This window comes from Hylobates moloch, unplaced genomic scaffold (genome assembly GCF_009828535.3).
Source record: "Hylobates moloch isolate HMO894 unplaced genomic scaffold, HMol_V3 SCAFFOLD_14, whole genome shotgun sequence".
NCBI lineage: Eukaryota > Metazoa > Chordata > Mammalia > Primates > Hylobatidae > Hylobates > Hylobates moloch.
This window is the reverse complement of record NW_026652289.1, coordinates 53,723,298-53,745,313: the sequence shown is the minus strand read 5'-3', so window position 1 is coordinate 53,745,313 and position 22,016 is coordinate 53,723,298. Positions and strand designations below refer to the sequence as shown.

The 22,016-nt window shown below is 50.4% G+C and overlaps 2 protein-coding genes across 10 annotated transcripts in view; one reads left to right on the top strand and one right to left on the bottom strand.

Annotated features, from left to right (window-relative positions):
• Window positions 1–1,606, bottom strand: part of SCAMP2 (secretory carrier membrane protein 2) — a 38,454-nt gene extending 36,848 nt beyond the window's left edge. The window contains exon 1 of one of the 3 annotated variants that reach the window (XM_032174968.2): window positions 1,428–1,606. In XM_032174968.2, coding sequence (XP_032030859.1) covers window positions 1,428–1,484 — 57 coding nt within the window. In that variant the 5' untranslated portion in view covers window positions 1,485–1,606. The remainder of the gene's footprint in view (window positions 1–1,427) is intronic. The other 2 variants (XM_058427390.1, XM_032174969.2) reach the window with 2 other exon arrangements.
• An 88-nt stretch (window positions 1,607–1,694) lies between these two features.
• MPI (mannose phosphate isomerase) lies at window positions 1,695–21,915 on the top strand. 7 transcript variants are annotated; one of them, XM_058427392.1, is made up of 11 exons: window positions 1,699–1,936; window positions 2,093–2,205; window positions 12,382–12,444; window positions 13,516–13,824; window positions 14,262–14,389; window positions 15,093–15,293; window positions 16,381–16,522; window positions 16,861–17,043; window positions 19,851–20,024; window positions 20,688–20,896; window positions 21,176–21,915. In XM_058427392.1, exons 4-11 carry the CDS (start codon window positions 13,809–13,811, stop codon window positions 21,392–21,394), a joined length of 1,272 nt encoding a protein of 423 aa, XP_058283375.1. In that variant the 5' UTR covers window positions 1,699–1,936; window positions 2,093–2,205; window positions 12,382–12,444; window positions 13,516–13,808; the 3' UTR covers window positions 21,395–21,915. The 7 variants fall into 7 exon arrangements, with proteins under 7 accessions (XP_058283380.1, XP_058283375.1, XP_058283374.1 ...); XM_058427397.1 differs by lacking the exon at window positions 12,382–12,444 and having other exon boundaries at window positions 1,695–1,936; window positions 20,828–20,896; window positions 21,176–21,322; XM_058427391.1 differs by lacking the exon at window positions 12,382–12,444.
• The last annotated feature ends 101 nt before the right edge of the window (window positions 21,916–22,016 follow it).

Genomic DNA, 22,016 nt, shown 5'->3' with positions numbered 1-22,016 from the left:
AAAAAAAGAGACCAGGTGTGGTGGCTCACCCCTGTAATCCCAGCACCTTGGGAGGCTAAGGTGGGTGGATCACTTCAGGCCAGGAGTTTGAGACCAGTCTGGCCAATAAGGTGAAACCCTGTCTCTACTAAAAATACAAAAATTAGCCGGGTGTGGTGGTGCACACCTGTAATCTCAGTTTCTCGGGAGGCTGAAGCACGAGAACCACTTGAACCCAGGAGGTTGAGGCTGCAGTGAGCCGAGATCACGCTACTGTACTCCAGCCTGGGCGACAGAGCAAGATTTGTCTTCAAAAAAAAAAAAAAAAAAGGAAAAAAAGAAAGCAGGAAGACTGTTTCTTCCTCGACTGCTGTTCAAAAGGTCAGGCCAGGCGTGGTGGCTCACACCTGTAATCCCAGCACTTTGGAAGGCCGAGGCGAATGCATCACTTGAGGTCAGGAGTTTGAGACCAGCCTGGCCAACATAGTGAAACCCTGTCTCTACTAAAAATATGAAAATTAGCTGGGTGTGGTGGCACACGCCTGTAGTCCCAGCTACTCGGAAGGCTGAAGCAGGAGAATTGCTTGAACTCGGGAGGCAGAGGTTGCAGTGAGCGGAGATGCCAATGCACTCCAGCCTGGGCGACAAAGTGAGCCTCCATCTCAAAAAAAAAAAAAGAGTTAGGCCAGCTCACAGGTCAGTGCATCTCAACTATGTTGCCACCACACACAGTTCCATCAGACAAACGTTCCCTGTGGGTCCAGACTTTTTCAGAGCCCCCCCGCACCTCTCCTCCCTCCCTAACCCGGGCTCTCCTATCTGGTCAAAACCCACTCCAAACTAGACCCATGGCCAAAATGTGGAATTCTTATCAAGGCCGTTTTTCAACTTGGGCTACCTTCCCGCCCTCTCCCAGCCTTCTTTCCCTGACAAATCTCAGGGGCTCTCCTGTACTTTATACACTAGTTTGGCTGCTGGTGCAGCGGTGGCAGGTGTCCTGGGTTTCTCCCACATTTTTCCACTCCACCAGAGGCTTCACCGCCTCCTCATATGTTGCTGTCACCTCCTCTTCTAAGGTTACTCGACAGGTGTCTATCCAAGAATGAGGGAAGGTGATAGCCACATTTCGCTTCTCCCTGACGCTAGGAGACTTCCCTAAGGGTCCGACCGTGCCTGCTCCAGTCCCCTTCCCTAGCACAGCCCAGCCTCCGGGTGCTGTAAGACCCCACTCTCTCCAAGACTTCAGCGCCCCGCCTCCTCTGCAGTTCCACCTGCTGCTAGTCGCGCCCCTCACGCGTTACGATAGGCCAGGCCTCAAAGCCCGCTCTCCCATTGGGCAGATGACCCGTCCCTCCTACGCCACGTCTCCCGGCTCTAGCGAGAGGCCCGGGCGGCGGCCGTGGGCCCTAGGGAAATCTGAGAGCTGGATGGCGGGAGAGGGGCTCTACCTGGAAGGGGTTTACATCCACTGGGTCCGCGAAGGGGTTGGTGTCGAAAGCCGACATGGCGATCGGGGGCCAGCGGGCGAACTCCGCGAACGCTGCTGCCTCCGGGGACCCAGACCCAGCGACGCTTCGTGTAGACCCTCCACTTCCGGGAGCGAGGCAGCGGTTCTGGCGCAGGCGCGGTGCCCTCCCCCGAGGGCGTGACCCTATGACATCACCGAAATCCGCTCCGCCCCCTGCCTGGCCCACAATAGTGCGGCGGATGGGCATTCGGCTTACGCCAACATCTTCGCCATGCTGGGAATTCAGGGGTCTTGGCTGCGCGGAGGGTCTACGGAGCCAGAGGCGTGGCCGGAGACCTTCCCAACTGCTTATTAATCTGACACCTTCCAATTTTATGTCTCTAAAGCAAACTCTCAAAAGTGGGACAGGAAACATCCCCTTCACTTCTCTGTAGACCAAGTTTGGGAAGAAGTCCAAACTGACCCCTGGGCAGAGGACAGGGGTGACAGGTGAGGCCAGAGGCCTTGGGAGAACTAGGAAAGCGCTTCCTCTGCAGAACGTGCTCCGGGAAAGAGAAGTGCCAGGACCACCCAGCAGTCCTCCACCCGAGCTGAGCCTGCTTCTTTTAGGGCTGCTTGCCCTCTGATGTTGTTTCATCGTTTTAGGGACGAGGGTTCCTGGGCCCATCAGCTTTGGGACCTGAGTTGGGACTTGAACCTGGACATCAAGCATTTATGAAGTGAATGAAGGAATTCAGCAACAGAGCCTCAATCATGGGGTAGGTGGCTGCTTCATTCTCCACAGCTCCGCTTTTTTTTTTCCCCCCGACACGGTCTCATTGTCGCCCAGGCTGGAGTGCAGTGGCGCAATCATGGCTCACTGCAGCCTCGAGCTCCTGGGCTCAAGCAATCCTCCCACCTCAGCCTCCTGAGTAGCTGAGACTGCAGCTGGTCACCACCATACCCAGCTAATTTATGGATTTTTTGTAGAGATGGGGATCTCACTATATTGCCCAGGCTCGTCTCAAACACCTGGGCTGAAGTGATCCTCCCGCCTTGGCTTCCTAAAATGCTAGGATTATACTCACGAACCACTGCCTGGCCAAATCCACCTTATTTATTTGGATCTTTCTGGTATTATTCATCTCTGCTGTCACCGAATCCCAGCCACTGTCATTTTTACCCTGGACTAATACAGTGCTGTTAATTGGTCTATTGTTCTTCATGTTGTAATCAAAGATCTGTTTAAAGGGGGCAAAATGATCACAGAACTTTGTTAAAATTTTTCAATTAATTTCCATAAAGGGCTGGGTGCGTGGCTCATGTCTGTAATCCCAGCACTTTGAGAGGCAGAGGTAGGAGGATCACTTGAAGCCAGGAGTTCGAGACCAGCCTAGGCAACATACCAGGACCCTGTCTCTACAATATATATATATATATATCACACACACAAACATAATTAGCTAGGCATGGTGGCCTGCAACTGTACTCCAGCTACTTGGGAGGCTGAGGCAGGAGGACTGTTTGAGCTCAGGAGGTCGAAGCTGCAGTGAGCCATCTTTGCACCACTATACTCCGGCTGAGTGACAGAGTGAGACCCTGTCTCAGTTAAAAAAAAAAAAAAAAATCAGGCAAGGCAAGGTGGCTCATGCCTGTAGTCCCAGCACTTTGGGAAGCTGAGGCAGGCAGATCACCTGACGTCAAGAGTTTGAGACCAGCCTGGCCAACGTGGTGAAACCTCATCTCTACTGAAAATACAAAATTAGCTGGGTGTGGTGATGCACACCTGTAATCCCAGCTACTTGGGAGGCTGAGGCAGGAGAATCGTTTGAACTTGGGAGGCAGAGGTTGCAGTGAGCTAAGATTGCAACATTGCACTCCAGCCTGGGCAAAAAGAGTGAAACTCTGTCTCAAAAAAAAAAAATTCATAAAGGCCCAAATTCTTAGTTTGTCTTCAAGGTCCTAAAGGATCTGCCCCTACCTTTCTCTCCTGACCCCTTCTAGCACCCAACCCCCACCCACTGTTCCAGCCATGCAAGTTCTTTTCAGTTGCTCAAACCTTCCTTGTGCCCTCCTGTCTCAGGGTCTTTACACATGTGTTCCCTCTACCTGGTAGGCACTTAACCTATGCCCCACTATCATCCTCTGGTTAACCTCTCCTTACCCTTTAAATGCAAGTTCAGATGCCTTTCTTCAGGAGTAGCTTCCCTTCACTCTCTTGGTTACATCATCACCTCACACTCAACATAAGCTCTCCTATTGCCCTGTACTTTTCCTTCACAATACCTATTGCAGATTGTAATTAATACTAGTATAGGTGGTTCTTTATGCCTGTATCCTCTGCTAGACTGAAAGCTCCATGAGGGGAGGGCTGAGGTCTGTTTTGCTCACTGTTGTGTTTCTGTCACTAACATAGTATAAAGCACATGATACACATTTTTTTGTGTGTGTGTGGGTTTTGGGGTTTGTTTTTTTTTTTTTTTCAAAGTCTCGCTCTGTCACCCAGGCTGGACTATAGTGGCATGATCTCAGCTCAGTGCAATCTCTGCCTCCCAGGTCCAAGTGATTCTGCTGCTTCAGCCTCCCAAGTAGCTGGGATTACAGGCACTCACCACCACACCCAGTTAATTTTTTTTTTTTTTAATAATTTTAATAGAGACTGGGTTTCACCATGTTGGCTAGGCTGGTCTTGAACTTCTGATTTCAAATGATCTGCTCGCCTCGGCCTCCCAAAGTGCTGGGATTACAGGAATGAGCCACTGTGCCCAGCCGACATGCATGATATTCATTTAGTAACTATTTCACTGTCCCCCGCCCCCCGCCCCCATCCATTTATTTTGTTTGTTTGTTTAGAGACAGGGTGTTACTTTGTTGCCCAAGCTGGTGTTGAACTCCTGGCTTCAATTGATCCTCCCAATTTGGCCTCCCAAAGTACTGGGCCTACAGGTACACACCACTGCACCTGGTCATCTGTTTCTTTCACCTTCCTCTCCCGTCTAAATCCTGACTATCCTTTAGGGTTTAGCTTAGCTTTACTTCGGGAAATATCTACACACAAGTGGGAGGATGGGGAAAGATCCATTTTGTATCCCCTTAGAAATTGCCTGTCCCCAAGTCTCTATGGCCACCCCTCCAAGAGCAGCAGACAGATCTTTGCTGTCTGCAGCCTCACAGGAGAACAGTCCACACCCCACAAGGCAGTCCTGCCTGCTCTGGGTCTGCTGCAGCCAAGTACAATGCTGGGCTGGTGAAGAAAGAATGAAACTTAGTTACAACCAATGTGGTGGCTGCCCACCTATCTGTCTAATTCCCTACAAGACAGACATCATTCATTTATTCTACAAGAAAGGAGGTATAGAGAATGCAGCTCTTTGCTTTTGAACCAGTTATTTCACCTCTCCAAGACCCATTTTTCTCATCTTGATCTTGAAACCACCTTTGCAAAAATTATAACTGAGGAAATTATGACAGTGGAAGAGATTAGACCTAACCTACTCCATCTTGCTTCTGACCTTTAAGCAGTCTTGTTCATTCCTGGGTGTAGGCTGAACTAACCTTGGGAAGGAATTTATAGTTTAACTCTGAAACAAAATTGATTATAGCCCTTTTCCAAAAAAAAAAAAAAAAAAAAATCCCTTCTTGCCTGGGGACCAGTCTGCCTTTCTGGACCAACAAATTAGCTATGAGATTAGAAATTATGGTTTAGGGACCATGCAGCCTTTAGCTGTGAGTCTGAACCTCCCCAAATTGCTCCTGAGAATAACATCACTATTGTAAAACCTAAGATCAGTGCTTGAGATATTTTGCAGACCCTGCACTGGATGGATTAGCTGACACCACCTCCAACAGTAATGTAGCTCAGACAGTTCTGCCATCCCACTCAGGAACAGAAGACAGCAAGAAAAACTCACTTCGACCCCCTATGATTCCATCTCCAACCCGACCAGTCAGCACTCCCTACTTGCCTAGCCCCTACCAGCCAAATTATCTTTTTTTTTTTTTTTTTGAGACGGAGTCTTGCTCTGTCACCAGGCTAGAGTGCTGTGGCACAATCTTGGCTCACTGCAACCTCCAACTCCCTGGTTCAAGGGATTCTCCTGCCTCCGCCTCCCAAGTAGCTGAGATTACAGGCATGTGCCACCATGCCCGGCCAATTTTTGTATTTTTAGTAGAGATGGGGTTTCATTATGTTGGCCAGGATGGTCTCGATCTCCTGACCTCGTGATCCCCCTGCCTCGGCCTCCCAAAGTGCTGGGATTACAGGCATGAGCCACCACGCCCGGCCAAATTATCTTTAAAAACTCTGATCCCAGAGGCCGGGTGCAGTGGCTCACACTTGTAATCCCAGCACTTTGGGAGGCCGAGGCAGGTGGATCATGAGGTCAGGAGTTCAAGACCAGCCCGGCCAAGATGGTGAAGCCTCGTCTCTACTAAAAATTACAAAAAAAATTGCTGGGCATGGTGGCAGGTGCCTGTATTCCCAGCTACTCGGGAGGCTGAGGCAGATAATTGCTTGAACCTGGGAGGTGGAGGTTGCAGTGAGCTGAGATCACGCCATTGCACTCCAGCACGGGAGACAGAGCAAGACTCCGTCTAAAATAAATAAATAAATAGGCCGGGCGCGGTGGCTCACGCCTGTAGTCCCAGCACTTTGAGAGGCCGAGGCGGGCGGATCACGAGGTCAGGAGTTCAAGACCAGCCTGGCTAACATAGTGAAACCCTGTCTGTATACTAAAAATACAAAAAATTAGCTGGGCATGGTGGCGGGCGCCTGTAATCCCAGCTACTCCGGAGGCTGAGGCAGGAGAATCGATTGAACCCGGGTGGCAGAGGTTGCAGTAAGCCAAGATCACACCATTGCACTCTAGCCCAGGCAACAGTGTAAGACTCTGTCTCAAAAATAAACAAACAAATAAATAAATAAAATAAAAACTCTGATCCCTGAATGCTCAGGAAGACTGATTTGGGTAATAACAAAACTCCAGTTTTCTGCACAGCTGGCTCTGCATGAATTTACTCTTTCTCCATTGCAATTCCCCTGTCTTGATAAATTGGCTCTGTCTAGGCAGCAGGCAAGGTGAAGCCGTTAGGTAGTTACAATCTCACAGAGTTGTCTTGAGAATTGATGAAAAAAGCAGTGTTTTTTTTCTCCCTCACAACTACAGACTCCCTCAACAGTCATTCAACACAATACTTCTGACACCTGACGTGTGTGGGTTGTTTCTCCACACATCAAGCAATTCTGCAGCAGACACTAACTGGGTGTCCTTCAATTTAATTTAATTCCAACACTTTCTACCTGGAGATAGTGTCAGATTGTAACTGCAGTAAGTTCATTGCCAGATGTGCAAATCAATACACTGAGGCACCGGGTTGCAACAAAGAAAAAGGTTTATTTAATTGTAGGGCGACCTAAAGAGGGGATGGGAGAGAATCCCAAATCTATTTCCCCAAGGTGTTTAGGGTTAGGGATTTTTTTTTTTTTTTAGATGGAGTCTCACTCTGTCGCCCAGGGGCGTGATCTTGACTCACTGCAACCTCTGCCTCCCTCGGGTTCAAGCCATTCTGCCTCAGCCTCCTGAGTAGCTGGGATTACAGGTGCCTGCCACCGTGCCTGGCTACTTTTTGTACTTTTAGCAGAGATGGGGTTTCATCATGATGACCAGGCTAGTCTTGAACTCCTAACCTTAGGTGATCCGCCTGCCTTGGCCTCCCAAAGTGCTGGGATTATATAGGCTCAGAATGGGGAAGTACGTGCTGATTGGTTTATGAGTATGCAAAAAAGGCTAAAACAAAGGCATCACTCAAAGGTAGGCACAACAGTGTAAGAAACTAATTAGGGAAGGGTAAGTATATGTAAAATAGGTGACGGGTGGGGATCAATCAGAGGAAAGTGCACCGAACAGGAAGAGAGGTTCTCAATCCAGTCCGTGGATTTACCCAGGACTTGTAGCTTGGCTTTCAGGCTTTAAACTGTCTTTGGTTTGAAGGTTGGTTTTCACCGGGGACCCATCCCTGTCTGCCTAGGATTTGTCTGCCTCCTGCCACTATCATAACAATAAAAGTTAGCTGTAGCCAGGTGCGGTGGCTTACACCTATAATCCCAGCACTTTGGGAGGCTGAGGCCAGTGGACTCCTTGGGCTCAGGAATTCGAGACCAGTTGGGCTACGTGGCAAAACCTCGTCTCTATAAAAAATACAAAAATTAGCCAAGTGTGGTGCTGTGTGCCTGTAGTGCCAGCTACTCAGGAGGCTAAGGTGGGAAGATCACTTGAGCTCAGGAGGTGGAGGTTGCAGTGAGCTGTGACCTTGCCACTGCACTCCAGTCTGGGAGACTGTCTCAAAAAAAAAAAAAAGCTGCTATTATAGCTTGAACCCTCAGCTGGGCACTGGCAGAAATGTGAAGCTGAATTAGACATATGGTCTAGAAGGGAAGAGAGAGAGGAAAGTGTATTGTCACTAGATAATAGAGTGTGATCAGTTCTATTAGTGATTGTTAACCTAAAAGGAAGAGGCTGAGTCACAAAATTAAAGTTACTTGATTCACAGTGGGACAGCTGTCCATAAGACTCAGAACCAAGTAACCTTGGATATGAGCTCTGTTAGGCCTTTGTTACAAGTTTTTTTTTTTTTTTTCCGAGATGGAGTCTTGCTCTGTCGCCCAGGCTGGAGTGCAGTGGTGCAATCTCAGCTCACTGAAACCTCTGCCTCCCGGGTTCAAGCGATTCTCCTGCCTCAGCTTCCTGAGTAGCTGGGACTACAGGCATGCGCCATCATGCCCGGCTAATTTTTTTGTATTTTTAGTAGAGACAGGGTTTCACCATATTGGCCAGGCTAGTCTCGCACTCCTGACCTCATAATCCTCATGCCTTGGCCTCCCAAAGTGCCGGGATTACAGGCGTGAGCCACAGTGCCCAGCCACAAGTATGCTTTTAAAGGTAAAATGCAAGGACAAGGAGTGGGCTGATACAGTCTTTTGTCAGGAATTCTCATTGGTTTACTGAAATAGCACTGATTAGTGATTGGCGATACATTGTTAAGCTGTAGGGTATGGGTTACAGTGTCCATTGTGATATTATTAGGTTAATTTATACCTAGTTGTGGCAATAGCAAGCAGTTTCAAGAGATAAATAAATAGCTCAAAACGAAAGGAGTAGAATGTGGTTGCTGTCTCATTTTAATGTTGTTACTGAATTGACCTCGGGTCTGCTTTCCTAGTGTGCAGAAAAAGCCAAACACTGGCCAGGCACAGTGGCTCATGCCTATACTCCCAGCACTTTGGGTGGCTGAGGTAGGAGGATCACTTGAGGCCAGGAGTTCAAGACCAGCCTGGCCACATAGTGAGACCCAATCTCTTAAAATAAAAAATAAAGAAATTAGCAGGGCGTGATGGCATGTGCCTATAATCTCAGCTACTCGAGAGGCTGAGGTGGGAGGATCACTTGAGTCTTGGAAGTAGAGGCTGCAGTGAGCTGTCATTGTGCCACTGCACTCCAGCCTGGGCGACAGAGCAAGACTTTGTCTCAAAGAAAAAACAAAACAAAACAAAAATGCCAAACAGTGACACCGGGATTTGCAGCAAAAGAAAGTGACATAATTTATTGCAGGTGCCAAGCAAGGAGAATCAGGCAGCTAATGCTTAAGACCTGAACTCCACAATGGCTTACAAGCAAGGGTTTTTAAAAGCAGGGGCACATTTCAGGAAAGCAAAATTGTACATCGATACATAGAGGTTACACATTGGTTTGCCCCAAAAAGGTGGGATATCTTGAAGTAGGGGCTCACGTGAATTCAGAGATTCTTTGGTTTGTAATTGGCTAAGGAAACAAGGCTTTGTCTAAAAACTTGGGGTCAGCAGAAAGGAATGCTAAGGTTTGGCCCCTGGGTGTCACTCTCTCCACACCCCTCAGGAATAATTTAGAACAAAGGATGGTGGTCAGAGTTCAGTCTTCAGTTCCCCCTTATCTGAAGTCAATGTGACAGCAGTGGGCATTTTCCATCTGGTAGGAGTCTGGAATCCCAGCACTTTGGGAGACAGAGGCAGGAGAACAGCTTGAGCCCAGGAGTTCAAGACCAGCCTAGGCAACATAGCAAGAACCCCCATCTTTACAAAAAATTTTAAAATTAGCCAGGTGTGGTGGCATGTGCTTATAGTCCTAGCTACTCAGGAGGTTGAGATGAAAGGATAGCTTGAGCCCAAGAGTTCGAGGCTGCAGTAGGCCTGGGTGACACAGAGAGAACCCATCTCTGAAAAAAAAAACCAGAAGACATGTCAAGGTGTTACTTTTTTTAGAGATGGAGTCTCACTCTGTCACCCAGGCTGGAGTGCAGTGGTACAATCACAGTTCACTGCAGCCTCGACTTTCCAGGCTCAAGCAATCCTCCCACCTCAGCCTCCAGAGTAGCTGGGACCACTGGCATGTGCTACCACACTCAGCTAATTTTTAAAGTATGTTTAGCCGGGCACGGTGGCTCAAGCCTGTAATCCCAGCACTTTGGGAGGCCGAGGCGGGCGGATCATGAGGTCAGGAAATCGAGACCATCCTGGCTAACACGGTGAAACCCCGTCTCTACTAAAAATACAAAAAATTAGCCGGGCATGGTGGCGGGCACCTGTAGTCCCAGCTGCTCGGGAGGCTGAGGCAGGAGAATGGCGTGAACCCAGGAGGCAGAGCTTGCAGTGAGCAGAGATCGCGCCACTGCACTCCAGCCTGGGGGACAGAGCAAGACGCCGTCTCAAAAAAAAAAAAAAGTATGTTTAGAGACAGGGTCTTGCTATGTTGCCCAGGCTGGTCTCGAATTCCTGGACACAAGTTATCCTCTGCCTTGGCCTCCCAAAGTGTTGGCATTACAGGTGTGAGCCACTGCACCTGGCCAAGATATTATCTTCATTTTTTTTAAAATAGTAATGAGATCTTGCTATGTTGGCCAGGTTGGTCTTGAACTCCTGGCCTCAAGCAATCCTTCTACCTCTGCCTCCTAAACTGCTACGATTACAGGCCTGAGCCGCTGCACTACTCTATCTTTAGTTGTCTTTTTTTTTTTTTTTTTTTTTGAGATGGAGCCTTGCTCTGTCGCCCAGGCTAGAGTGCAGTGGCACGATCTCCACTCGCTGCCATTCTCCTGCCTCAGCCTCCCGAGTAGCTGGGACTACAGGCGCCTGCCACTACGCCCAGCTAATTTTTTGTATTTTTAGTAGAGACGGGGTTTCACCATGTTAGCCAGGATGGTCTTGATCTCCTGACCTCGATCTCATGATCTGCCTGCCTTGGCCTCCCAAAGTGCTGGGATTACAGGTGTGAGCCACCGCACCCGGCCCCTGTCTTTAGTTTTTATAGAGAACTAAACATCTTGTGACTCTGGCTTACTTGGGTGGCTGCTTACGTTACTATTACCTTCTTCCTTAGTGGGTTATTAATTTACTTCCCTAATTGCTGGGTGCAGGGCTAGCTAGTTCCTGAAATCTCCCTTGAAGGGACTCAAAATTTTCCCTTTATCTCCATACTTGCGGGCCAGACGGGCACCTAAGAAGGGTCTGTCCTCCATATCAATGTCTCTCTGGGCCTGATAATATAAAAGGATGCACATTCCTCAGATAAAATCTCTTTTCTCAAGATAGACCAGCAAGAGGGAAGAAGTAGAAGGTTCTAGGTTCTCCAAACATCCTAGTTTCCCTTACAGATAAGTTTTTCTGTATTGGGGGGTGGTCTGTATCTCCCAACAATCTAAGTTCTTCCTTCACTTTGCAGGGATACTATCAGCAAGTAACCCTGACTCTGTTTTCTGTGGTAGTGGTAGTGGGGAGTGCTCCAAGAACTCCTTGAGCCTCATTAATCCCTCGTTCTTATCTGAGAAGGTTCCTAATGCTTGGTGTATTAGTCTGTTTTCATACTGCTATAAAGATACTACCTGAATTGGGTAATTTACAAAGAAAGGAGGTTTGGACCCGGCATGGTGGCTCATGCCTGTAACCCCAGCACTTTGGGAGGCTGAGGTGAGTGGATCACCTGCAGTCAGGATTTTGAGACCAGCCTGGCCAACATGGTGAAACCCCGTCTCTACTAAAAATACAAAAATTAGCCGGGCGTGATGGCATATGCCTGGTGCCTGTAGTCCCAGCTATTTGGGAGGCTGAGACAGGAGAATCGCTTGAACCCGGGAGGCAGAGGTTGCAGTGAGCCAAGATCATGCCACTGCACTCTAGTCTGGGTGACAGAGTGAGAACTCCATCTCAAAAAAAAAAAAAAAAAAAAGGAGGTTTGGCCTGACTCGGTGGCTCATGCCTGTAATCTCAGCACTTTGGGAGGTCAAGGCGGGTGGATCACGTGGGGTCAGGAGTTCGTGACCAGCCTGGGCAAAATGGTGAAAACGTGCCTCTAGTAAAAATACAAAAATTAGCCGGGCATGGTGGTGTGCACCCAGCTACTTGGGTGGCTGAGGCAGGAGAATCATTTGAACCTGGGAAACGGAGGTTGCAGTGAGCTGAGATCATGCCACTGCACTCCAGCCTGGGCAACAGAGCAAGACTCAATACTCAAAAAGAAAAAATAAAAAAAAAAGGAGGTTTAATTGACTCACAGTTCTACATGGCTGGGGAGGCCTCAGGAGCTTATAATCATGACAGAAAGCAAAGGGGAAGCAAGGCACGTCTTAGATGGCAGTAGGAGAGAAGAGCGAGAAAGTGCCACACTTTAAAACCATCAGCTCTCGGGAGAACTCACTCACTATCATGAGCACAGCATGGGGGAAACCACCCCCATGATCCAATCACCTCCCACCAGGTCCCTCCCTCAACATGTGGGGATTACAATTCGAGATGAGATTTAGGTGGGGACACAGAGCCAAATCATATCACTCGGGTAGTGGAGATGAGGGGAAGGAGTGGTATTCCAAAGCAGGAGGTATTGAGTACCTTGTTTCATGAGTCTTGTATTATCCATTTTATTATTCCTTAGTGCATGGTAAAGCTTCCTTTGAAATGCAAGCTGATTTATCTGAGACAGAGGACCCCAGGGGAGGTGAGATAAATACCCACACCTGGGCAGAGGATTACAGGGAAAACAGCACCCACTCCTTCCCCTGGGCACATGTGGTAAAGGCTGTGGGAATCAGGGTATTGCAGGGGTAAAGAGGGTAGAGTCAGGACTGTAACTCCTCATTCCAGGTTCCCCGGAGCTTTGACTGCTGTGCTCCTGGCCTCAAGCAATCCTTCTGCCTCTGCCTCCTAAGGTGCTAGGATTACAGGCCTGAGCCACTGACTGTCCTCCTCCTAGGAGGCTGTTGATTGAGGTCTGGATGTCAAAGCCTTTCACCACAGGATATAGCCAAGATTACTGCAGAGCCAAGGCCCAAGGCCATCCTTCCCTATGCACAGCTCTTGGTAATTCCCCTGACTTCTATGTGTGCAACTTGTAAGCAGCTCAGCCTGGAGTAGGAGTTGGGGTTCTGACTTTCTACAGCACCTGGGACAGGAAGGATCAGAGGCGCACAGGGCGCTGACTGCCTTATAGGTGTCCCACATCATTCCATCTGACCCTCCAACAAGCGTGTCAGGCTGGCATTATTCACCCCATTCTACAAAGCTCGGAGCAGTGAAGGGCCTTGCATGTGACATTTACCATCATCATCACTAGTATGTCCCTACTCACATCACAGCAATTCTTTGCTCAAATCTCTAATTGCTGAGAGACTCAAGTAAAACCCAAAGTCCTCACAATAGCAATAGCCTGCAAAGCTCTGCCCCCCGCCTCTCTTCTCTGACCTCCTCACTGCCCCTGTCTTACTCACTCTGCTCCAGCCACAGTGGCCTCCTTGCTAACAGTTCCCTCCCCAACACGCCCGGCACAGTTCCACATTCCCGCCTTGCTCTGGCTTCCGCTGTGGCTGTTTCCTCCCCGCAGAACACTCCTGCCTTTCTCACCGCCAAGTCTGGACTCAAACCTCACCTCCTCAGTGAGGCTTGCCCAGACAGCCTTTTAAATTCTGCAAACTGCCTCCCACTCCCACCTGCCCCCTTACTTTTTGTGGCCTTGACCTTTCAACATACTGCATGATTTGCTTACAATACTTGTCTTTCTTGCCTTCACCAGAATGTAAGCTCTCTACAAAGGCAGAGGGAAGGCTATCTTGCTCTCTGATGTATCCTCCAGCCCTTAGAACAGTCCGTGGTACTTAGCAGGTTTTCAGTACATCTGTGCCCGGCGACGGAAAGAATGAATGAATACTGAGACCGAAGATCGCGGCCGTAAGCCTCTGGGCACATGTGCCCCGGGGCCTGGCGGAATGCTCAGGGAACTACATTTCCCGTGAAGCTCTGGGCGCAGAGGGCCCCGGGGACTGCCGGGAAAGGCATACGTCCTTAATCCTGGTGCAGGGGGCGAGCATGGCCGCTCCGCGAGGTGAGCCACTGGCCGGGGTGTCAGCGAGTGTGTTGGTGGGGCGCGTCCTGGGGACGACTCCCGGCATGATCGGCCAGGTTGAGTCCGCTCCTGGAGCTCCGCGGGAAGATGGGTGGGTGCCCGGCAGAGGTGGGGCCACCTGCGATGGGGACTGACCTCCGAGGGGAGGAGGCCCTTCTAGACGTCGTGCCGTGGGATAGGTACCTTCTGCTCCCTCCCCGCCACCCTGCCTCAGATCAGCACAAGGTCCTTACTGCTGCCCATCTGACAGTTGGGAACATCGAGGCCTGCAGCGGAGGGGGGTCTCATCCAACAGCCTACAAAACCCTTATTTGACTCTGTCCCCAGTGAGCACCCCCAGCTCTTGCCTGGTTTCCCGGGACACTAGGGTGGGGCCTGAGGAGTGGAGTGGCAGCTGACCCTGTCTGTGCCCCCAGTATTCCCACTTTCCTGTGCGGTGCAGCAGTATGCCTGGGGGAAGATGGGTTCCAACAGCGAAGTGGCGCGGCTGTTGGCCAGCAGTGACCCACTGGCCCAGATCGCAGAGGACAAGCCCTATGCAGAGGTGAGCCCCGGGCTGTATTTCAGCCCACTGTATTTCAGGTCAGGAGAAAGGGCCTGAGGCAAGTCATAAGAATCAGCTGAGAATGGTGAGGCAGCAAGGAGGGAGGAGACCCACTTGGCTCTTCAGGCTAATGGACTAGATAGTGTTACCAAAAAGAAGAGAGGTTTTGTCATAATAGGCTGGGATTTCCAGCACTCTCCTTCCCCCAACCACTCTTAGCACTTAGTGAATTTTAATTCAGCCCTCTTTGATAATTACGTTTTTTTACTTTGACTATTTTTTTTGCATTTTTATTAACCTAAAATATTTCTCCTGCCTATTTAGTGGAGAAAAAGCCAAAGCATAGGAAGGCTTTCGCCTCTGCCTCTGAAACTGGAAGATGTATGTTAACCCCTGAAAGAATCATTTAAGAGTCATAGTTTGTCTGCTACTTTGACAGTGCAGCTGTCATTCTCCTCTTCGGACAGAAGGGAAATAACTAGTCCAAGTCTCCACAGATGGCTAGAGGCCGAGTCTGGACAAGGGCCTGGGTCTGCTGCCTCCCTGTATGTCCATGATGGCATGAACATTTGTATCCAGACCTGGGAGGCCTTTCCCAGGACTCAGTTGCCCTGTGGGGAGCACAGCATAACAGATTGGGGCAGGCCAACTCAGGGTGGCAGGTTTCTTCCCCCTTCCCCTCCCAAGTTTCCTGTCTTTCCAGTTGTGGATGGGGACTCACCCCCGAGGGGATGCCAAGATCCTTGACAACCGCATCTCACAGAAGACCCTAAGCCGGTGGATTGCTGAGAACCAGGACAGCTTGGGCTCAAAGGTCAAGGACACCTTTAATGGCAACCTGCCCTTCCTCTTCAAAGTGCTCTCAGTTGAAACACCCCTGTCCATCCAGGCACACCCTAACAAGGTAAAGGACAGAATGCAGTGCAGAGGTCAGGGTACAGAAGGGCTTATGCTAAGGTCCTCCCATGACTTTGACTGCCACTTTTACCCCACCCATGCCAGGCTCCTGCCCAAGGCCAAATCCAGGCTGACAACTCCCAATTTAGCTCTGCAAAGCCAGATGGTAGTGACACATGCGGCAACTAAGTCTAAGCAAACAGCTCACCGGCCTGTGCCAGGGGAGTTTCTCTAAGCTCATTCCAAGGGGCTTGTTCCTGGTCTTCCCTCACCCAACTCATGTCTATTCATATCTGCCATTTACTCATCTGCTTTCAGGAAGAGTTCAACTTGCAGGGCAGGGCAGGTACCCTCAGCTCCACCCCCATGGAGTCTCCCTACACAAGCCTGAGTCCCATCCTAAGCAACTGTGGATCAAAACTCCTTCTTTTTTTTTTTTTTTTTGAAACTGAGTCTTGCTCTGTTGCCCAGGCTGGAGTGCAGTGGCGCGATCTCGGCTCACTGCAACCTCCTCCTCCCAGTTCAGGCAATTCTCTTGCTTCAGCCTCCCAAATAGCTGGGACTACAGGCATGCGCCACCACACCCAGCTAATTTTTGTATTTTTAGTAGAGATGGGGTTTCACCATGTTGGCCAGGCTGGTCTTGAACTCCTGCCCTCGTAATCCGCTCGCCTCAGCCTCCCAAAGTGCTGGGATTACAGGCGTGAGCCACCATGCCTAGCCAAAATTCCTTATTTCTAGATACACAAAGTAATACCCAGAGAAGGGAGGGATTTACCCAAAGCCACACAGCTTGTTAGTGTCAGAGCTTGGCCTGGTATTTGGGTTTCCGGATTCACAGGCCAAGCCTCTTAAAGTCTGCCCCAGCTTTTCCCTGGATTTGCCCCTGGGTTGCCTCTGATTTGCCCCTGCCCTGGGTTGGCTGAGCCCCAAGTTTCTGCATCATGCTTTGACTGGGCTCCTTGCCAGAGGTAGGTAGCCACTGCCATCCTGCAACTGGGGAGGGTGGACAGCAGGGGCTAGGTGGCACTGGTGTCCCTGCTAGGTAATGGCTGTACCCTCACCATCCTCCTCTTCCCCTGGCCACACCACAGGAGCTGGCAGAGAAGCTGCACCTCCAGGCTCCGCAGCACTACCCCGATGCCAACCACAAGCCAGAGATGGCCATTGCCCTCACCCCCTTCCAGGGCTTGTGTGGCTTCCGGCCAGTTGAGGAGATTGTAACCTTTCTGAAGAGTAAGTTGGGCCGAATGCTGAAGGCATGCGTATTGGGCCAGGGATACCTGGGGAACCAAGATGATAGGAACAGTGGCTGAGAACAGGGGTCACATGTCACAGGCACTGAAGGGCCTCATGAAGCAGTTTTTGGAGCCAGTGGGCCAGGCCAGTGAGACCAGGCTCCGGTGTGGTTGCCAAGGGCTGGTGGTGAGTGATTGGTTTCCACTGCAAGGTTTACTTAGCATTGCTGGCTCTTTGGTTAGGGCTGGGATGGGAAGGTGTCCTCCAACTCCCCACTTGTGTGGGTTCCATCTTACCATTCCTGATAATGGGCCCTGGGCCTGGCCTTCCTGTAGAGGTGCCTGAGTTTCAGTTCCTGATTGGAGATGAGGCAGCAACACACCTGAAGCAGACCATGAGCCATGACTCCCAGGCTGTGGCCTCCTCTCTGCAGAGCTGTTTCTCCCACCTGATGAAGAGTGAGAAGAAGGTGGTGGTGGAACAGCTCAACCTGTTGGTGAAGCGGATCTCCCAGCAAGGTGGGCACGGTTATATTCCTGGTTGGGTGCAATGCTCTGGCCTGGGCTTCCCAGCAGACACCAGACTGTGGGGACAGTTCTCAACCCCCTTGCCCAAGTGGAACACTAAAAGGGGCCCAACTTAGATGACCTGTTGGCAACCTAGCATTGCTTGCCTAGTCTTTGTGGAGCAGGGCCCTTCTTATTTGAGTGCTGCTTCCCAACTGGTCATCTTCTCCAGATGGTTGGAGGCAGACTGGCATAGAAGACTCTTAGGATGCCTTCCACCTAGGCATTCTGAGATTTTCCCTAGCCCTGCAGCTGCCCTCCATGGATGGACTTGTATCTTGGGGCTAAAGAGGCAGGAAGGGGACAAGAGCATCCTCCCTCTTCTGGAAAGGTCTGATGCCTCCAGCACTCAGTCATTTGATCTTTCCTTTACCTGCTGTGTGCCCAACCTTGTGCTAAGAAGAGTTCAGGAAATGACTGTGATGGGTGTGGTCATGTCACCCCAAAGGTGGGGAGTCAACACAAGCAGTAAGAAACCCAAAACAGAACAGACTCCCAGCAATGAGCTTATGTGGTGCAGGCAATGAGGTCTCAGCTTCTTAGCCTGGCAGCCACAGCCCCTTCTCTAGGTGGCCCAGAGCTCTCTTTTTATTTTACCTCTACAGGTTTCCCCTGTTACCTTTGAGCCTTAGGGCATTATTTATTTTACCCAAGCATATTTTTTTCTGTCGTGTGTGTGTGTGTGTGTGTGTGTGTGTGTGTGTGTGTGTGTACGCGTTTTGAGCCAGGGTCTCTTTCTGTTGCCCCAGGCTAGAGTGCAGTGGTGCGATCTTGGCTCACTGCAGCCTCTGCCTCCCAGGTTAAAGCAATTCTCCTGCCTCAGCCTCCTGAGTAGCTGGGATTACAGGCATGTGCCACCACATCTGGCTAAGTTTTTATATTTTAGTAGAGACGGAGTTTCACCATGTTGCCTAGGCTGGTCTCAAACTCCTGAGCTCAGGCAATTCACCTGCCTCAGCCTCCCAAAGTGCTAGGATTACAGGCGTGAGCCACCACGCCAGGCCCCTTGCCTCACTTTAAAGAAGCCTGGCTGGGCACGGTGGCTCACACCTGTAATCCTAACACTTTGGGAGGTTGAGGCGAGTGTATCACTTGAGGTCAGGAATTCAAGACCAGCCTGGCCAACATGGTGAAACCCCATCTCTACTAAAGATACAAAAATTAGCCGGGTGAGGCAGAGGTTGTGGTGAGCCTAGATCATGCCACTGCACTTCAGCTGGGGCAATAGAGCGAGACTGTCTCAAAAAAAAAAAAAAAAAATTGCTGGGCATGGTGGTGTGTGCCTGTAATCCCAGCTACTCAGGAGGCACAAGAATCACTTGAACCCAGGAGGTGGAGGTTGCAGTGAGTCTAGATTGCACCACTGCACTCCAGCCTGGGAGACAGAGCAAGACTCCGATTCAAAAAAGAAAAAGAAAAAGAAAAAAAATTTAAAAATTAAATAAGTCCACCCTTGCCACTCTACCCAGGCTGAGCTCATTTTCCCTTGTCGTTTCCAGGACACATTTTGGCCCTCAGCGCATTCTGCCTCATGCTATCTGGAGCGGACCGAGAGAGATTCTCTGAGACATAGAACTTTCTTTTTTTTTTTTTTTCTGAGACGGAGTCTCGCTCTGTCGCCCAGGCTGGAGTGCAGTGGTGCAATCTCGATCACTGCAAGCTCCACCTCCTGGGTTCAAGCGATTCTCCTGCCTCAGCCTCCCGAGTAGCTGGGATTACAGGCATGTGACACCACACCTGACATTTTTTTTTTTTTTTTTGTATTTTTAGTAGAGATGGAGTTTCACCATGTTGGTCAGACTGGTCTCGAACTCCTGACCTCGTGATCCACCTGCCTTGGCCTCTGAAAGTCCTGAGATGACAGGGGTGAGCCACCACGCCCGGCTGAGACACAGAACTTTCAGTGTTAAAAACTAGAAAGTCGCCGGGTGTGGTGGCTCACACCTGTATTCCCAGCACTTTGGGAGGCCTAGGTGGGAGGATCAGTTGTGTTCAGGAATTTGAGACCAGCCTGGACAACATAGCGACACCCTGTCTCTGCAAATAATAAAAAACTTAGCCGGGCATGGTGGCATGCACCTGTGGTTCTCGCTACTCAGGAGGCTGAGGTAGAAGGATTGCTTGCTCCTGGACAGTTGAGGCTGCAGTGAGCTATGATCGTGCCACTGCACTCCAGCCTGGGTGACAGTGAGATCCCGTCTCAAAAAAAAAAAAGGGAAAGCTCGGGCATGTTGGTTACCCTTCATGAAACTCTTAGTTATCTCCCTAGATTTTGAGCTCCAAGCACAGTGGTTCTCATCCAGGGGACATTTGGCTGTTGTCTGGAGCCATTTTTGATTGTCAAAATCCAGACAGGGGTTGCTAGTGGCATCTTGTGGGTGGAGGCCAGGGAAGCTGCTACACATCTATCAGTACACAGGACAGCCCCCACAAAAAAGAATTACCTAGCCCAAATGTCAGTAGCGCCAAGGCTGAGAAATCCTATCCTGAAAGGACCATACTCTAGCTCTTTTAGTGGCTAGTATAGTCCTGGACATATGAATAGTCAAGATATGATGAAAGATGGTATTTGTATGGACTGGAGTATCAAGCAAGGCTGGACCCCCAAAGGGCTGGAGGCATGGCCAGACGGTCAGGGCCACTTTGGCTTCTGAATTCCTGTGACAGGGACCTTTTCCTAGGACTCCCTGGCCAATGTGGGGCTATGAACAGCACTGAGTATCCCCCTAAGTGACCTTGGGGTGCTCTGTGACCCTCAGTGGCTGCCGGAAACAACATGGAGGACATCTTTGGGGAGCTTTTACTGCAGCTGCACCAGCAGTACCCAGGTGATATTGGCTGCTTTGCCATCTACTTCCTGAACCTGCTTACCCTGAAGCCTGGGGAGGCCATGTTTCTGGAGGCCAACGTACCCCATGCCTACCTGAAAGGAGGTGAGTCACATTTCAGCAGTGAGCCCCACTGCCATCCGTGCTGGGCGCTGTTTCCCTATCTGGACAAAAGAAGGAGAAAGGTGGTCAAGGAGACCCCCAAGGACCTTGCAGCTCTGACCTCTGAGGGTTCCTGGGCTCAGCAAGCAATAGCTGGTAGGGATGATGAATGCATTTAGCATTGAACACGCCTTGAATCCTGCCACCAACCCTGTGATGCCATGCTACTCTGATTTTAAGTCCTGCCAGTCAGTGTGGGAACCACAATTTGAACGCAGGCTATATTGGATCAAAGCTGTTGTTCTGTCACTACCCAGGGATTTTTACACTAAAATATGCATGTTGCCACAGAAGGATGCCACCTTTTAACTGTTGGCTGCTTATCCACACATGCCTCATGCAGAGGATTCTGTGGTAGAAGTGGGAGACTACAGAGTTGGGGCTCCCCAACCCCCAGGGGTTAACATGACTCCCCTCTGACAATAACGGGTAACCTGTCACCTGTTTTTGGTATTTGATATCTTAGCCCCATTCTCCCAGATAATACAATTCATGGAAATTTTTACCTAACTTGGCATGGGGTTCATGGAGCTCAGGTTAGGAGGCCCAGAACTGGAGAGCTAAGGCATACTTTATCAGCTTAGCACATGACGACTGTCTCTCCAGACTGCGTGGAGTGCATGGCATGTTCAGACAACACAGTTCGTGCTGGCCTGACACCCAAGTTCATCGATGTGCCAACCCTGTGTGAAATGCTCAGCTATACCCCTAGCTCCAGCAAGGACAGGCTCTTTCTCCCAACACAGAGTCAGGAAGACCCTTACCTCTCAATCTATGACCCCCCTGTACCAGACTTCACCATTATGAAGACGGAGGTGAGTGAGGGGCCATGATGGGTGTCCTCCGTGTGCCATGAAAATCTCTGGCAACGGTCATGATGGGGCTGGGTTTCCTGTCAAGCCCACTTGGCGGAGGGTGGCCCCAGGCCCTGCCCATTCCTCCCTGTACCAGGGACCAGGCCTCTATGCTGACTCAGCCTGGGTTGTGGGAGAAGGTGGCAGAGCTCTCCCTCGTGCCCTGGGGACTGTCCTGGGCCCATGAGCTGAAGAGAGCAGAGTCTGAGCTGCACTGCCTTATCGTTTCTTCCTGCCCAGGTCCCTGGCTCTGTCACTGAATACAAGGTCTTGGCACTGGACTCTGCCAGCATCCTCCTGATGGTACAGGGGACAGTGATAGCCAGCACACCCACAACCCAGACACCAATCCCTCTGCAACGTGGTGGCGTGCTCTTCATTGGGGCCAATGAGAGTGTCTCACTGAAGCTTACTGAGCCGAAGGACCTGCTGATATTCCGTGCCTGCTGTCTGCTATAGAGGCCGCAGCCTCCCTAGCTCTCCTCTGCCAGCCACCCTAAATTCCAGCCAGCCTCACCTCCTCAGGCCCAGCTCAAGCCCCCTTCCTTGCTCTGGACCCCTTAGGTATACCCTGGAAGAGCTGGGGTGGAGGAGGAGGGAGCGTGAAGGTAGTGACTCCTGAACACACCCAGGTGGAACCATCTTCTTTGGGGAGGAGAGGCCCTTGTGAGGGGTCTGATACTCCCCTTGTCTTCCCTTTCTACTCCTCGCTACACCTGAGCCAGGCTCTTGCCAACTCTGTTCCAGCCTATGACTTTAGGCTAGCTGTTAAATATGTGACCCAGCATTAGCTCAGCATCTGTCAGAGCAAGAGGCCAGGTAATTTCTAAGAACAGGGTTCTAGCACTGGGACTGCCCATTTTGTCAGCTGCAGAGGAGGAAAGGGAAAGGGTAGGCCTGTGGACTAACACTGTTTACACCCTCTTGTTCTGTCAAAGCAATTAAAGGTCACTTGTGTTGAGGCTGTGGGGTAATGAGCACTCAGCCTTTGGGGTACCTGTTCCTAAAGTGGGCCAAAAGAGCCCTCCCTGCATGATGCCCCAGTTTTTGCTTTATTCCTATTTCATACAGCTTCCTGGGG

What these genes read in the sequence shown, in the direction of transcription:
- MPI (XM_058427391.1), top strand. An exon ending in TCCAGGCACACCCTAACAAG is followed by an intron (nt 15,294 to 16,380) that starts GTAAAGGACAGA and finishes GCCACACCACAG; the next exon opens with GAGCTGGCAGAGAAGCTGCA. An exon ending in GATTGTAACCTTTCTGAAGA is followed by an intron (nt 16,523 to 16,860) that starts GTAAGTTGGGCC and finishes GCCTTCCTGTAG; the next exon opens with AGGTGCCTGAGTTTCAGTTC.